The sequence below is a fragment of the Pelmatolapia mariae genome, linkage group LG16_19 (genome assembly GCF_036321145.2).
Source record: "Pelmatolapia mariae isolate MD_Pm_ZW linkage group LG16_19, Pm_UMD_F_2, whole genome shotgun sequence".
Lineage (NCBI taxonomy): Eukaryota > Metazoa > Chordata > Actinopteri > Cichliformes > Cichlidae > Pelmatolapia > Pelmatolapia mariae.
Genome location: NC_086241.1, coordinates 28,702,755 through 28,719,740, shown reverse-complemented (window position 1 = coordinate 28,719,740; position 16,986 = coordinate 28,702,755). Strand labels below are relative to the sequence as shown.

The following is a 16,986-nucleotide window of genomic DNA, read 5'->3' as shown; positions in this document are numbered from 1 at the left end:
ACATGAAAGGTATATTGTTAGATCAATAAACTTTTCACATTATAATGTAATATAGCTCTATTTTTCTTTTGCCTGGGTGATAGCTCTACGCTTCCATAGTATGTTGCTCAGTAGCATTCAGTATTTATTATTTACTGTTACCTATGCTTATGTTGGTTGTTGCTGTGGTTTTCCTACTATGTTTCTTTCTTTCTTTTTCAGCAGGTGTTGAAAGAGATTTTCAGTGTGTTTTCTTACTTTATCCCTCTTGTCTGCTATTTTTGTTTCCCTCTCCTTCTGTTAATTCCCAACTTCTCATTCTTTCTTCTTTTTCTTTCCCATCCCCCAGTCCTGTTTGTTTTGATTGTAATAACTTAAAATTTAAAACAAAACAAAACAAAAAAACTAATAAAAATCTAATAAACTATGACAATCAAGTGGACTGTTATAGCAAACCTTTTCTCACTTGGGAAAATAGATCCATTGGGCCCCCAAAAGGTTGATTCTGTTCATCTTGATGAACAGAATAAACTTTTGGGATTTACTTACCTGGATGATTGAGCATGCATCAAGACAAATCTGTTGGGAATGTTTCTTGATGTTCAGACAATAATTATTATTGCTACCGTGCTGGATAGGACCGGCAACAGACGATAGACCGCAGAGTTGCAGGGAAAGATAGGATCCAAATGCAGGACTCTTATGATGAACAGTGAATTTATTTACAAAGTGCAATGAAGAACAACTGTTTGCAAAACCCAGCACTGTGACCCCCGTGGCGATTCTCCCTGAATCCAAGTGCCCATGAATATAGTGAAAACAACAACTCCAAAAACTCCCGTTCCCAACAGTGGCTCCGCACCGTGAAAAACACACTTCGCTCCCAATCCAAGTCAGACTCAAGAATCCAGCGCTGACTGGAGCTCAGCCACACTCTTAAATAGGGCACTCTTGACGAGGCTATCAGTTGCAGTTGGTGAGGCTGATGAGTGGCAGGTGTGGCAGGCTCCAGTGTGGGAACACTTCCAGGTTGCAATCCCTCAGCGACCAAAGCATGCAGGAGCATCAATGAACATAAACACACAGGGTGAGGGAGAAAAAGGAGGCAGACAACAAAAACACCACACACAGAAAAGGAGCATAAGTACAGACCCCCCGGGCAGTACGATCCCAGAGGATCGTCAGCTTGAGGTAAATACAGAAACACATGAGCTCTCGGTTCTCAGACCCAGGCCATGACATTACCACATATTTGACCCTACTCATTGGAATATACTGGACATTCAAGGTTAAGATTCAATATACAGGGTGGGCCATTTATATGGATACACCGTAATAAAATGGGAATGGTTGGTGATATTAAAGTCCTGTTTGTGGCACATTAGTATATGTGAGGGGGCAAACTCCTCAAGATGGGTGGTGACCATGGTGGCCATTTAGAAGTCGGCCATCTTGGATACAACTTTTGTTTTTTCAATAGGAAGAGGGCCATGTGACACATCAAACTTATTGGTAATATCACAAGAAAAACAATGGTGTGCTTGGTTTCAACGTAACTTTATTCTTTCATGAGTTATTTACAAGTTTCTGACCACTTATAAAATGTGTTCAATGTGCTGCCCATTGTGTTGGATTGTCAATGCAACCCTCTTCTCCCACTCTTCACACACTGATAGCAACACCGCAGGAGAAATGCCAGCACAGGCATCCAGTATCCGTAGTTTCAGGTGCTGCACATCTCGTATCTTCACACCATAGACAATTGCCTTCAGATGACCCCAAAGATAAAAGTCTAAGGGGGTCAGATCGGGAGACCTTGGGGGCCATTCAACTGGCCCACGACGACCAATCCACTTTCCAGGAAACTGTTCATCTAGGAATGCTCGGACCTGGCACCCATAATGTGGTGGTGCACCATCTTGCTGGAAAAACTCAGGGAACGTGCCAGCTTCAGTGTATAAAGAGGGAAACACATCATCATGTAGCAATTTCAAATATCCAGTGGCCTTGAGGTTTCCATTGATGAAGAATGGACCCACTATCGTTGTACCCCATATACCACACCAAACCATCACTTTTGTTGTTCCAACAGTCTTGGAGGGATCCATCCAATGTGGGTTAGTGTCAGACCAATAGCGGTGGTTTTGTTTGTTAACTTCACCATTCACATAAAAGTTTGCCTCATCACTGAACAAAAGCTTCTGTGTGAACTGAGAGTCCTGTTCCAATTTTTGTTTTGCCCATTCTGCAAATTCTGTGCGCCGATCTGGGTCATACTCGTTGAGATGCTGCAGTAGCTGGAGTTTGTAAGGGTGCCATTTGTGAGTAGCTAATATCCACCGAAGGGATGTTCGACTAATGCCACTCTCCAGTGACATGCGGCGAGTGCTACGCTGTGGGCTCTTGCTGAATGAAGCTAGGACAGCCACTGATGTTTCTTCATTAGTGACACTTTTCTTGCGTCCACATTTTGGCAAATCCAACACTGAACCAGTTTCACTTAGCAAGCAGTTTGCTAACTGTAGCATGGGAGATGGGTGGTCTTGTAGGGTGTCTTGCATTGAAATCTGCTGCAATGACCCAGTTACTGCGTTCACCAGATATCAACACAATTTCGATCCGCTCCTCACGTGTTAACCTCTTCGACATGTCAATGGCTGTGAACCAAGAGAAACTTGTAAATAACTCATGAAAGAATAAAGTTACATTGAAACCAAGCACACCATTGTTTTTCTTGTGACATTACCAATAAGTTTGATGTGTCACATGGCCCTCTTCCTATTGAAAAAACAAAAGTTGTATCCAAGATGGACGACTTCTAAATGGCCACCATGGTCACCACCCATCTTGAGGAGTTTGCCCCCTCACATATACTAATGTGCCACAAACAGGACTTTAATATCACCAACCATTCCCATTTTATTACGGTGTATCCATATAAATGGCCCACCCTGTACTGTGTAAACACAAACAAAAATAAATAGTGTCATCTCTATTGTTTTAAGCCATCTCATTATAATCAACATGTGTCAGTTCTTTTAACTCCAAGTATTAGAAATGTATGTGGAAACATTTGGACTATCGTTGTTGTGTGTTTACAGACATCATTTTAATTATGGGTTTATAGGCTGTAGGTTGCAACAATTGCTATAACACTGTGTATAAAAGTCACAGGGCCTGGTGCTGGTTCTTACAATTGGAGTTGCTTCAAGCTTTATTGATAGCTAGCTAGTATTTTTATAAGTGAAGTTAAGAGCTAGGAGTGAAGTTAAGAGTGGCTACATTCAGTGATGCTAGTGTTAATCCATAGGGACAGCCTCGAAGGTCCAGCTCTCCATTTCACTGCAGAGTCCCTTCACATTCTTCACATATTGGGCATGTTGGGCAGGATGTGAATACAAAGATTAAGTGCTCTTTGTAAAAGCACTGACACTTCTTAGCAGTTAAAAGCTATCAGCAGAAACAGCAGTGTAGAAAAATCCAGGCAGGCAGCCTGTGTCTCTGACCAATCAGAGAGATTCTCACATGGTCATTTTTGTTTAGTGCATGACTGCCCTTTGTCACCGATTCTGTTCATAGTTTTGGACAGAATATCTAGGCTTAGCAAGAGGTTTCTCCAGCTTGCAGTGGAACAATTTGTGAAGTGCAAATTGTGCAAATCAGCACCTCCATATCCACTGCAAGCTGTTCTCTGCCAGAAAGGTTGAGTGTCCACTTGAGTGCCCAGGTTGAGCCTGGGACAAGTTACTCCCCCAAGAGGAGGAGGAGTATCTTGGTTTATTGTTAACAAGACCTCTAATTTCGTGCTTCACGGTTCAGATAAAACTGAGGTTATTGTATTTATAATTGGCTGACACCCTCTCTACTTTTAGTACTTTTGGATATTTATTAAATTTAATTTTAGTAATTGATTTAGGTGTTTTACTATTCAAGAAAACATTTTTTTTAATGTAGTGTATTGCTGTAACACTGCCTCTCATCACCCTGTTTTAACTACTTTCCCACTCATAGAAAGTTTTTATAACAAAAATGATACAGGTATTTACATATGTAACTGCTGTAGTGCTATAGCGGGACAAGCAAGTAACAGAAAGAAACGTTAGCAACATGTGACTTATCATGTTTGAATGGATGACTATATGAATAATAAAATACATTTAATTATGTAAATATAGTTAGACATATTCAATGTTATAAAATTAAGGCTGTGATTGAAGAGAAGCAGCTTAAAAAATGGTTTAGAAGTAAAGATGGTTTGATGTGTTTCATGCTTATTGAGTTGTCTGACAGGAAAAGCAAATTTTTCACAAGACGTTGCCACAGCAGTTTGCATGTTTGCTTCTGCAGATTTTTGTCAGACACCCTTCCTGATGCAACACCACAGAGATTTGTTTCTCTTTGTGGGATCTTTCAGGTTCAAACCAGGGAACTTTCACTTAACAGCCAAAAGTATAAACCACTATACTGTGGAGCCACTCCGGCCAGATGTCAGACAATAAAACCAGGAATCTGTGTACATGGCAACAGTTTTATTGTGAATTCTGTTGCACTGAAATGCAACTGATGTTAGCACAGAAACATAGACAGATAAGATAATATCTGCTTACAGTGAATGCATATTGGTTTCCCCACTGTATTACAAATCTAAATAATCCACCAGGTCTTCAGTTACTCTTATACGAGGTGTTTATGATATGCACAAGCATGATGCAGAAATTCGGAGGTTAATGGTGAATATGAAAGGGTGTGTCACACATCTGCAGCAGTTTACTACCAAAGAAATTAACTGAGATCATTTCCAGCAGCATGAAGGGAAAAACAAGGCAGGCAATATCTAGTATATATAGTATCTACTACGTAGTATGTATTAGTACTCTGGGCTATTTCACTTCATATTTTCTTGTACTTCCCCAGATATAATGTACTAATATGAAAAATGTTCTCACTGAAAGTTGGAATGATTTGATTATGTAGAAAGAAAGATGTTTTGAGTAACTGCACAAAACCGATTAACGACAAAAGTACTTCAACTTAGCATTAAGTTTTAATACAAGGAATGATGTTGACCTGAGAAAGCAGCTTATTTAAATGTTTAGAAATTTCCTTCATTTTAAGCCCATAAATGAAAGGATTTAGCAAAGGCTGATAGAGCATGATTTGTAATGTCATTATTATGCGTGTGGTTTTTGGAAAATCTGATTTCACACGAGCTATGCTTACATCATACACAAAAAAAACTGTGTAACTGATTAAAACTAACAGATGGGGTAAACAAGTCTCTGCAGCTTTCTTCCTAATTTCTTTACAACTTCGATGAGAAACTATAAATAGTTTTGTGTATGTGAAAACTATAAAGAGCATAGGAAGTATTGAGAGATCTAGTAAAGCAACCACACCAAAGATGGTAATTAATCTTGATCTTTCACACTGAAGAGTGTAAACTGCATTATTACAAAATATTCCTTTTATATTAGAGTCACACAGTTTAGCTTCAGCACTTGCTATTGCTAGTACAGCAACATGACAAGCAGGTACAAGCCAAGCCACAACCAGGAAAATACTCACAGTGGTTTTTCTCATGATAGTCTGATATTCCAGAGGTTTACATATAGCCACATATCTGTCATAGGCCATGGCTGCCAACAGAAGGAACTCTGAACAAACTAGAGTATAAAACGTAAAAAACTGAAAGAGACAGGCTGAATATGTTGTGACTTGTTTTTCAGATAAAAAGTCAATCAGAAGTTTTGGGTAAACAGTTGTGCTGTAAAGAACAGAGTTAAGTAGCAAAGCTGCAATGAAAATGTACATAGGCTCATGGAGGTTTTTATGAATCCAGATGAGATACAGAATAGTAGAATTAGTGCAGATTATTAGAATATATAATGTAAACATGATGAAAAAGAAAACATATCTGTACTTGTTAATTTCTGTATACCAGTCCAGAGTTAGATAGGTAACATTTAACTCTTCATCCATTAATTTTTTCAAAGACAAAACATAAAAAACAACTTGTGAAACCAGTAAAAATCCAAAACAAAAACAAACAAACAAAAAAATAAATCCAAAACTATACCAGTATTCAACTCTTACTGTGTCTCGTGTTCATAAAAATATCTGAAATCTGTCTCTGAGCACCTTCATCATCCAAACACACACAGTGTATCATGCAAGTCTGTATAAGGTTTTTATCAGGTTGCCTCATACTCAAGAGAGAAGCAGGTGAGGTCACGTGACGTCAATGGCGGAGTAGCTGTGTTTCTCGCCCGCTCCCGCAGCTTGGCATTTGTTTAGGCCTTTATATATGTCTTACTTGGTTAAAGTCTCTGTTTATTTCGACCTTTAAACTGCGTACAATGCCAAGCACCCAGACCTCGGGTCAAAACCGGGCAAATCCGGAGAAAATCACCCTCCGCTCAGCGATCATGCTGCAGCGGTAATGGCGGAGGCCCAGTCGTCCCCACTCCTCGGCCAAATGGATGTCGACAAATTGGTGGAGAGGATATCGGCGGAGGTGCTGAGGGCTGTGGAGGCCTCCTTTGAGAAGAAGATTGACCCGGTTCTGAAAAGACTGGAAACATGCGCAGCTAACATCTCTGCATTGGATGTTAAAATGAAGGAGGCAGAGACACGCATATCAACGCAGGAAGATATTACAGCGGGATATGGCGCCAAGATTTCCGAAGTGGAGCTTAAGCTGGAGGCCGCTTTGGATAAGATTGATGACTTGGAGAACAGGAGCCGACAGTGTAACATACGTGTTATTGGGCTACCCGAAGGCAGTGAAGGTACCAACCCTGTGTCTTTTTTCAAAACGTGGTTACCGGAGTTGGTGGCTGTGAGTTTCAAGGGCGGCGCTGTTAAAATTGATCGCTGCCACCGGGTGCTTGCACGCCTCCCTACCAATGCCCAGTGGCACCGCGCCGTCATTATAAAGCTCCACAACTTCCAGGATAAAGCACGGATCATGCAAGCCGCCAGGAAGAAGCAGTCCTTATTTCATAACGGTATTCCCATTATGATATTCGAGGACTTCTCCGCCGCTGTTCTGAAGAAACGCCAGGGATTCTACCACGTCAAACAACGCCTCAGGGAGATGGGTATCCCCTTCGCCATGATGTACCCGGCTGTCCTTAGGATCAAGATCGATGGCCAGGAGAAATCTTTTAGAACCCCAGAAGCAGTCTCAGCTTACCTGGATAACGTACCTCAAGGGGCGGGACTGCGCTCATCCTCAGTGGCTCCAGCGGACTGTTGATCTGTGCTCCTATCCCATACGTGAGGCATTCGCCAATCCCTCATCTCCTCCTTTCTTTTTACTTATTTTTTTCTGTTTATTATTGTTGTTATTTTTTTCTGTTTGTTTTCTTTTTTTTTTCTTTTCGGGTCTGCGCGGAGATAATACCCTTATACATATAGACTATTTTATTTAGCCATTTATAATCCGAATCCTTGTTTTAGCTGCGGGCGGGCAGCTATTTCACATTACTGATTAAGAAAAGACTCGTACTCTGGTCCAGCATCTTTCTATGTCCAAGTTGGAAAGTTTGCTTGCGCCTCCTGCTAGGCGTTGGAGACCTTTGTCTGACTTCCATACTCACTGGTTTCTTGACGGTTCTGTTTCTTGTAAATAGTTTTTTGTTAATTGTTAGCAAAGCAGGACGTTTGTTTTTCTATGTGTATTTTACTTGCCACTGGTGTTGTAGAGCAGTGTTTGGGAGCCCTACATATCAGCTATGCTTTGGTCACCTGAGGTTGGTTCCATGCTTATTTCAAATATTGTATGATAAGTGATAATTCAGTGTTAAATGTTTGTTCCTGGAATGTAGGAGGTATACATAACCCTATTAAACGGAAAAAAATATTGAGTTTTCTTAAGAGGGAGAATGTCCATGTTGCCTTGTTGCAAGAAACTCACCTGTCTCCTCAGGAGCATCTAAAACTGAAACGTGATTGGGTTGGTCAAGTTTTTAGTTCCTCCTTTACGAGTAAGAGCCGCGGTGCAGCCATTTTAATACATAAACACCTACCGCTGACAGTTGACCAAACAATTTGTGATAAGTGTGGTAGATATGTTTCCTTAAAGGGCACCCTAGGTGGTCAGGCAGTGTCATTTCTGAATATTTACTTTCCACCAGTACAGTCTAGCGACTTTATTGCTCATACTTTCTCTTCCTTTTCTGACTGGGTTTGTGATAATTCTGTGATAGCCGGTGATTTTAACTGTTATTTTTCTACAACTAAGGACAGATCCCCTCCCAAACAAATTCAAATGTCTACAAGGGCCAAAGCACTGTTAGATACTTGTAACGAACTTGATCTGGTTGATACCTGGCGGACTCTTCACCCCAACGATAAAGAATTTACTTTTTTTTCTGGTGTTCATAGAACAAGTAGTAGAATCGATCTCGTTTTCACCCCCAAACGAGCACTAGGAAACATTTTGAGATGTACAATAGGCGATATTATTATATCAGATAATGCGCCGGTTTTTGTTCAGCTAAGTGATCTAAATCCTGTCCCTCGGTCTCATAACTGGAGATTTAACAATTTTTTGATTCACGACCCAAAATTCGAAATACTTTTAAATGATCAGCTTGAACATTTTTTAAAGGTCAATGCAACCCCTGAAGTTTCTCCAGGCCTGCTTTGGGACACCCTGAAGGCTTACACCCGTGGGCTGATTATATCATATTCAGCAGGCCTGAAGCGGAAAAATCAGATGGAACAACGGAAATTAGAACTGGAATTGCACGAACTGCAAGCTAAACATAATGAATCACCTTCAGAGCAATTAAGGAATGGAATTCAGGTGGTTAAAACAGCTTTGGAGGCACTACTGACAAGAAAGGCTGAGAAATCTCTTTTCTTCATGAGGCAGAGGTTATATGAGTTTGCTAATAAACCTAACTGCTATCTGGCCAATCTTCTTCATAATAAGGGTGCTGGTTGTAATATCCCATGTGTTAGAGACTCATCTGGTTTACCTAAATATGACAATTTAATTATTAATGATACTTTTAAAACTTTTTATAAGCAGTTATATACCTCCCAGTTTAAATCAACATATGAACAAGGTATGCACCACTTATTCTTAGGACTAAATTTACCTAAAGCTACTGAAATCCAAAGGGATGATTTATGTAAACCTATCACGCAAAGCGAAATTTTGAAAGTTATTCAGATGCTTCCAAATAACAAAGCCCCGGGTCCGGACGGGTTCACGGGGGAATTTTTTTAAGAAATTCAGTAAGATTCTAACTTCCCCACTGTATAAGATGCTTCTGTCCTCTTTTGAGGCAGGCACTCTCCCCCCCTCCTTAATGGAGGCTAATATTTCGCTAATTTTGAAGAAGGGGAAACCTCCTGATGAATGCGCTTCCTATAGGCCTATATCTGTTTTAAATCTTGATTTGAAGATACTTGCTAAGGTCCTAGCTATACGTCTTGAGCCAATACTACCTTCGATCGTTAAGAATGATCAAACTGGTTTTATACGGGGGCGGTATTCCACACATAGCGTGAGGCGCCTACTTAACATTATTCAGCACTCATCTTTGTTTAACCCTGAGGCTCTAGTCATCTCACTTGATGCTGAAAAGGCCTTTGACCGTCTGGAATGGCTGTTTCTTCTTTTCACACTTCAAGAATTTGGTTTTGGTGACAACTTTGTTAAATGGATCCAGATCCTTTATACTTCCCCTCTTTCGGCAGTGATTACCAATGGTTATAGGTCGGGCAATTTCAGTATTGAACGTGGCAGTCGGCAGGGCTGTCCGCTGAGCCCTTTGTTATTCGCCCTAGCTATGGAACCCCTTGCCACAGCCATTAGGAAGGATGCAGCTATTGAAGGACTCTGTTTGAACAATTCTCAACATAAGATTTCACTTTATGCAGATGACGTTTTAATTTTTCTAAATTCTCCTGCTCACTCAATTCCTAGATTAGTTTCGTTAATCTCCCAATACGGCTCCTTCTCGGGCTACAAGATCAATTTTTCTAAAAGTGAGGCTATGCCCCTCTCTGTTCTAAATGAGGTTGATCCAAACATTTCTCAGCCTTTTCGTTGGTCTCCCTCCGGTTTCACTTATTTAGGAGTTAAGATTTCACCGAATCTAAAAGAAATGTATAGTCTGAACTACACCCCTTTAATTCAGACCATCAATCGCGATTTGGATAGGTGGTGCAGCCTCCCTCTGTCTCTCTTAGGTCGTATTCATCTGGTCAAGATGAATATCCTCCCTCGCCTCTTGTATTTATTCCAGATGTTACCGCTTGCTCTGTCCAAAAAATTTTGTCAAAATTAAATGGTTCAATTATCTCTTTTATATGGCGTAAGAAAAGACCTAGATTGAGATACAGTTTTCTGTGTTTGCCTGTTCAGAAAGGCGGTCTTGCCGCTCCCTCCTTCCCACCTCTTGGCTGCACAGTTTAAATTTCTTACAGAATGGTTTATGGACGATCCGGATTCCATTTACCTCAGCGCTGAGTCCACTTCTTTAAAGGGCATTCTGTTGCGGAACCTGTTATATATTTCCTCAGGTAAAGCCACAGTTCTAACACAAGATAATATGGTGTTAAAGAATATGCTCACTATTTGGCGCAAAGTCAGGCGCCTGGAAGGATATTATAATTGTTTCTCCCTCCTTACTCCTATTCATGAAAACCCTGACTTTTTACCTGGTCTTCGGGCTGGTTTTGCGGACTGGTCTACAGTGGGTGATCTTGTTCATGAGAACTCTCTTCTTACTTTTAATCAACTGAAAAGCAAGTTTGGTCTGACCAATAAGGATTTTTTGAAGTACTTTCAGGTAAAGTACTATATTACTTCTAAATTGAAGGATTTTAATGGAGGGTTTGGTCTTTCTCCTATAGAATCACTCATGGTAAAAACTACCCAACTAAAATGTATCACTAAAAAGATTTATAACATTCTCTCTGATCTTAGAATGGATAACTCTAACAAAATCAAGGGCCAATGGGAATCAGACGTAGGCGCTATAGATGCTGAAGCTTGGGATGAGTTGTGTTGTCGTCCTTTTAAAGTCTTGGCATCTAATTCTATTTGGGAAAGGCAGTTTAAACTTATAAATAGGCTTTATATTACACCTGAGAAGAGGCACATAATGTTTCCAGCTTTGCCTAATCTCTGTAACAAATGTCAGTCTGCTGTTGGTTCCTTTTTTCATTGTCTGTGGAGCTGTCCTGTTATTCTACAGTTTTGGAGATCACTCATAGATAAGCTATGTACTATATTTAATTGCCGACTGCATTTGGGTCCAAGGACTTGCTTGTTAGGACTAAATGATGAGCTACCTGCCGGCTTTCGCAGCAAAGATCTCCTTCACATACTGCTACACTACGCTCGAAAGTGCATTATGGTACTGTGGATTTCTGATAAGGCTCCATCTGTCAACCAGTGGCTACAGTCTGTGATATGTACTGTGCCAATGGAAGCCTTCTCCACAGCACTTAAGGACAAACCTTTCCTTTTCTATCGCACATGGGACCCTTTTTTGGCCCATCTGGACACTCCTTCTGCTCAGAGGTTAAAATCGGGCTTACGGGATTTAGCCTGGCAATAAAGGGACGATTGTTAACCTTTTTTCATTGTTTGTTACTATTGCTGTTGGGTTTTTCTTTCTACCTCCCACGTCCTGCGATACATGTAGATGCATCTTTGTCCTGTGTATGTATATGCTGGTGACTGCTGTTTTCCTGCTTTGCAATTAAAAGTTCAATTAAAAAAAAAAAAAAAAAGAGAGAAGGAGGTATGAAACATGATTGTTCAGTCTCTTTTAATTGAGGCTTTAGGAGTGTACCGTTAATCTCTCCTTTCTGTTCAGTGTGAACTGAATTGTTTGTCATATCATATGTTTAATTGAAACACTGAAATTTCAGTAGTTTAGGAAGAATATATTGTTTGAGCCTTTTTTGAGTTTTATAACATGATGTATTCATTCAACACATGCTTCCTGCCTTGTAATAGCGCCACTGCATGTTATGAAATCAGTTTCCTTTTTTTAAAATAATTTTCTTCATATTACTGACTTGGAAAATACAATTTTTATTATAAAGGTAAAGTGCAGGACAAGCTTGAATTGGGCTATTCATAGAATTTTTCAAAATATGTTGTGTGTTGTGAAAGAAGATGTACTTACTGTCACGCGGCGGCCCAGAGGCCAACATGAGGGACAGGACCCAAAAGCAGGCTCAGGAAACTCAGCCAACTGATAGCACCTATTTACTCAGTGAGATGTAGAACTATTTACAGACACCAAACACCTCTTAACTCAATATGACTGAACACTACTATTTACAAGACTATATACAGCAATAAAGAATATTCTGTGTGGCAGTGGAGTGGCATAGAACAGGCACGAGAAAACCTCTCAGGGAGACACTGATTTATTCTTTTTTATTTTTATTTTGATTCACTTGTCTTTGAATTCAGCCATCCGTAGGTTGATAATTGCACATTACTCCATATCAGTTCAGATATTGTTCATCGCCTAAGATCATCAAACCGCCCATAGATTGTCTTCCCCCAAGTTGGCTTAAAAATACTTTTGATACTATTGGTCCTTTTATCCAGCGATTATTTAAAACTTCCCTTGCTACAGGCTGTGTCCCAACATATCTTAAAAAGGCTTAAGTTCAGCCTCTTCTTAAAGAACAAAATCCAGACCCAACTGTTCTGCTTAATTACAGGCCAATTTCAAAGCTTCCCTTTCTTACAAAAGTTCTGGTGAAAGTGGTCTATTTACAGTTGCACGCCAGCCTTGATCTTAACAAGATGTCCGAAAATTTTTAAGCTGGTTTTAAATCACTACACAGCACTGAGACTGCACTTTTAAGGTTTTAATGATATTTTCTTAAATATTCTCTTAAATCTGGATTCTGGCAACCCTTCTGCTCTCTTGTTGTCGGACCTAACAGCAGCCTTTGATATGATCGACCATGATATCCAACTATCATGACTAGAATCATATGCTTTTTTTGACGGTGTAACATTTCATTTCATTGTTTTGCAGATGACTTGCAGATTTATCTGCCACTAAAAGCTAGAAAAACTCTCTTCACCTGTTATTACGTTGCCTTGAAGACTTTTTTTTTTAATTAAATGAAAACAAAAGACAAATTGTCATTTTTGGCAATTCTGTTTGTAAAGACATTGACAGTGCTCTAGGCCACTTATTTTAAGACAAATGTTAAAAACCTCAGTGTGCACCTTGATGGTTCCTTTAAACTGTGTAGGTGTAGGCAGTTGAGTGCAGTAGTTCAGTCAGGCTTTTTTCATCTGAGACAGCAAGCCAAGGTAAAGCCATACCTTCCAGCTAATGTCTTTGAATGTGTTATTCATCTGTTCATTACTTGCACATTGGACTATTGCAATTCTTTGTACATAGGTTTGGACCAGTCTTTTATTTATCGTCTCCAGATGGCCCAAAATGTGGCTGCTCGTCTGCTGACTGATAGAAAACAGAAGAAACATACATCCTCTGCTCCAGAAAGAACCATGAGGTCCAGTTCAAAACTAATGTTATCCATTCCAGGGTCTAAACTTAAATCTGGTGGTGGCAGAGGCTTCTCTGTGTCAGATACCAGACTCCAGAATAAAGTGACTCTAAATATTAGATCTGCACAAATGCTGGAGCATTTTAAATCTTTACTGGAGACACATTTTTATGAGCTGGCTTTTAACACACAATGGACCTAGACATTTTTTGTTTTAATAGCGTTAGTTGTTTTTATGGTCTTATAGTTTTATTTCTTCTCGTTTATATTTTATTACATCATTGTTGTGCATTTTACTTATTTTAGTTGGATTTGAATTAAAAACACTTTGTGCAGCATGAACTGTTGAAAATATCAAGATACAGAAAGGCCCTGGCCAGATGGTGGAGTCAGACTCAGGACATTCTTGCTGTGAGACAACAGTGGTATCCACTATGGCACCGTGCTGCCCCAGCAGTGTAGACTTCGGAGTAATATTACGCAGTTTGAAAAAAATTACACCAAATATTTCCTAGGTTGAAAAACAACAAGCCCCCAAACCCCCAAAACGCACACCTAAACGAACAACAGGTGAGAAAAAAAATAGAACTTAAACACACTGTCTCTGGCCTGAAAATGGCAAAAAAAACAAAAACAAAAAAAAAACAGCTAAAATTCAGCAACTGTTTACCATTTTTGTGGCAGGGTATGGTTGGTGGCTTGGCTCCAGGAGAGGATTGGAGCATTGGGTTCAGGGTGGGATTTTACAAAATTTTACAAACAATTCAAATCTATAAAACACCACAAGTGTAAGATTGTTTTTATCCATACTGTATACATTCTTTAATCTACTTGGTTATCATTAATACTCAAAGAATACAAAAATTCATCACAGCATATACAGATAGCACATCATGTCAAGCAGAACGCTCCCTAAAAATCGATATAATGAAGGAACCATAACATTACATTGAGAACAAGTTCATCATTCAGTCCTTTAGGTGACCAAGTCTGCTAGATAAATATCCAGAAAGCCTCATTTTTCTTTAATAATAAATCATAACCCTCTTGATGGTGTGGGAACATGTCACAAAATTGAAGTGGGCTGCTTCTGGATAATCCCCGTAATGTCAGCGCATCAAACTTTTTTGTTCATTTATTTTCATAGTACAATATTACCCCAATAGAGAACTTTCCCAAGATATTTAAAAGTCGAATGGGAGCCAGAGCTGCGGCCTCTTTTCTGTGGAACCAGGATGTTTTCAATATTCAAGAAATGTTATAACACTACCTTTCACTACTGTGTTTTAACTCCCCCACCTCATAGGTACAACAAAAAGCATACAGGTGTTTACATATGTAACTGCTGTAGTGCTGTAACAGGACAAAAAAGTAACAGAAAACTTTAGTAACATGTGACTTATAATGTATGAATGAATGAATGTAAGAATAATAAATGACATTTAATTATGTAATTACAGTTAGACATATTCAGTGTTATAAAATTAAGGTTGTGAATGAAGAGAAGCAAGACGTAGGTTAGAAAATGGTTTTGAAGTAAAGATGGTTTTATGTGTATTTCATGCTTATTGAGTTGTCTGACAGTAAAGCTACTTTTTAAAAAGATGTTGCCACAGCAGTTTGCATGTTTGCTTCAGTAGATTTTTATCAGGCACCCTTCCTGATGTAACACCACAAAGATTTGTTTCTCTTTGTGAGATCTTTCATGTCCAAACCAGGGAACTTTACTTAACAGCCAAAAGTATAAACCACTATACTGTGGAGCCACTCTGGACAGATGTCAGACAATAAAACCAGGAATGTGTGTACATGGCAACAGTTTTATTGTGAATTCTGTTGCACTGAAATGCAACTGATGTTAGCACAGAAACAAACAGACAGATATGACAATATCTGCTTTAACTGAATGCAGATTGGTATCCCAACTGTATTACAAATCTAAAGAATTCTACAGGTCTTCAGTTAATCTTATACGAGGTGTTTATGGACAAGCACGATACAGAAATATGGAGGTTAATGGTGAATCTGAAAGTGTGTGTCACACACCTTTAACAGTTTACTACCAAAGAAATTAACTGAGATAATTTCCATCAAACCATAGGCAGCATGAAGGCAAACACAAGGCAGGCAATATCTACTATATGTACTAACAAGAAGGCAGAGTACTGGCACTCTGGGCTATTTCAAAAGTGTTTAAAATAACTGCACACAATTGATTAACAACAAAATTACTTCACCTTAGTTTTAAGTTTTAATACAAGGAATGATGTTGGCCTGAGAAAGCAGCTTATTTAGATGTTTAGAAATTTCCTTCATTTTGAGTCCATAAATGAATGGATTTAGCAGAGGCTGATAGAGCATTATTTGTAATGTCATTATTATGCGTGTGGTTTTTGGAAAATCTGGATTTGCACGAGCTATGCTTACATCATACACAAAAAACACAGAGAGACTTAATAAAACTAAGAGATGGGGTAAACAAGTCTCTGCAGCTTTCTTCCTGATTTCTTTACAACTTCGATGAGAAACTATAAAGATTTTTGTGTATGTGAAAACTATAAAGAGCATAGGAAGCATTGCAAGATCTAATACAATGACCACACCAAAGATGGTAATTAATCTTGATCTTTCACACTGAAGAGTGTAAACTGCATTATTACAAAATATTCCTTTTATATTAGAGTCACACAGTTTAGCTTCAGCACTTGCTATTGCTTGGACAGCAACATGACAAGCAGGTACAAGCCAAGCCATGACCAGGAAAATACTCACAGTGGTTTTTCTCATGATAGTTTGATATTCCAGAGGTTTACATATAGCCACATATCTGTCATAGGCCATGGCTGCCAACAGAAGGAACTCTGATAAAACTAGAGTGTAAAATATAAAGAACTGAAAGAGACAGGCTGAATATGTTGTGACTTGTTTTTCAGATGAAAAGTCAATCAGAAGTTTTGGGTAAACAGTTGTGCTGTAAAGAACAGAGTTAAGTAGCAAAGCTGCAATGAAAATGTACATAGGCTCATGGAGATTTTTATGAATCCAGATGAGATACAGTATAGTAGAATTAGTGCAGATTATTAGAATATATAATGTAAACATAATAAAAAAGAAAATATATCTGTACTTGTTAATTTCTGTATACCAGTCCAGAGTTAGATAGGTAACATTTGACTCGTCCATATTTTTTCAAAGACAAGTTTAATCATTAAAGAAATTATACAAGCACTATAAGTTGTTTAAAAAGAGAAAAACAAAAGCGAAAAACTCCATAATCATAACAACATCCCCTATTGTGTCTCCCATTCATAAAGATATCTAAACTTAAAGCCTGACTCTGAGCACCTTTATCACCCAAACACACAGCGTATCATGCGAGTCTCTATATGGTTTTTATCAGGTTGCCTCATCCTCAAGAGAGAAGGAGGTCTGAAACATGGTTGTTCAGTCTCTTCTAATTAAGGCTTTAGGGATGTACAGTTAATATGT

The 16,986-nt window shown here is 39.0% G+C and overlaps 2 protein-coding genes across 2 annotated transcripts; both read right to left on the bottom strand.

Moving 5' to 3' along the window:
• Nucleotides 1–5,016: 5,016 nt before the first annotated feature.
• LOC134644523 (olfactory receptor 2AT4-like) lies at nt 5,017–5,958 on the bottom strand. Its single transcript, XM_063497613.1, has one exon. The coding sequence runs from the start codon at nt 5,956–5,958 to the stop codon at nt 5,017–5,019; it is 942 nt and encodes a 313-aa protein (XP_063353683.1).
• A 9,783-nt stretch (nt 5,959–15,741) lies between these two features.
• On the bottom strand, nt 15,742–16,686 carry LOC134644522 (olfactory receptor 8D1-like). The gene has a single exon (XM_063497612.1). The coding sequence runs from the start codon at nt 16,678–16,680 to the stop codon at nt 15,742–15,744; it is 939 nt and encodes a 312-aa protein (XP_063353682.1). The 5' UTR covers nt 16,681–16,686.
• Between the last annotated feature and the right edge of the window lie 300 nt (nt 16,687–16,986).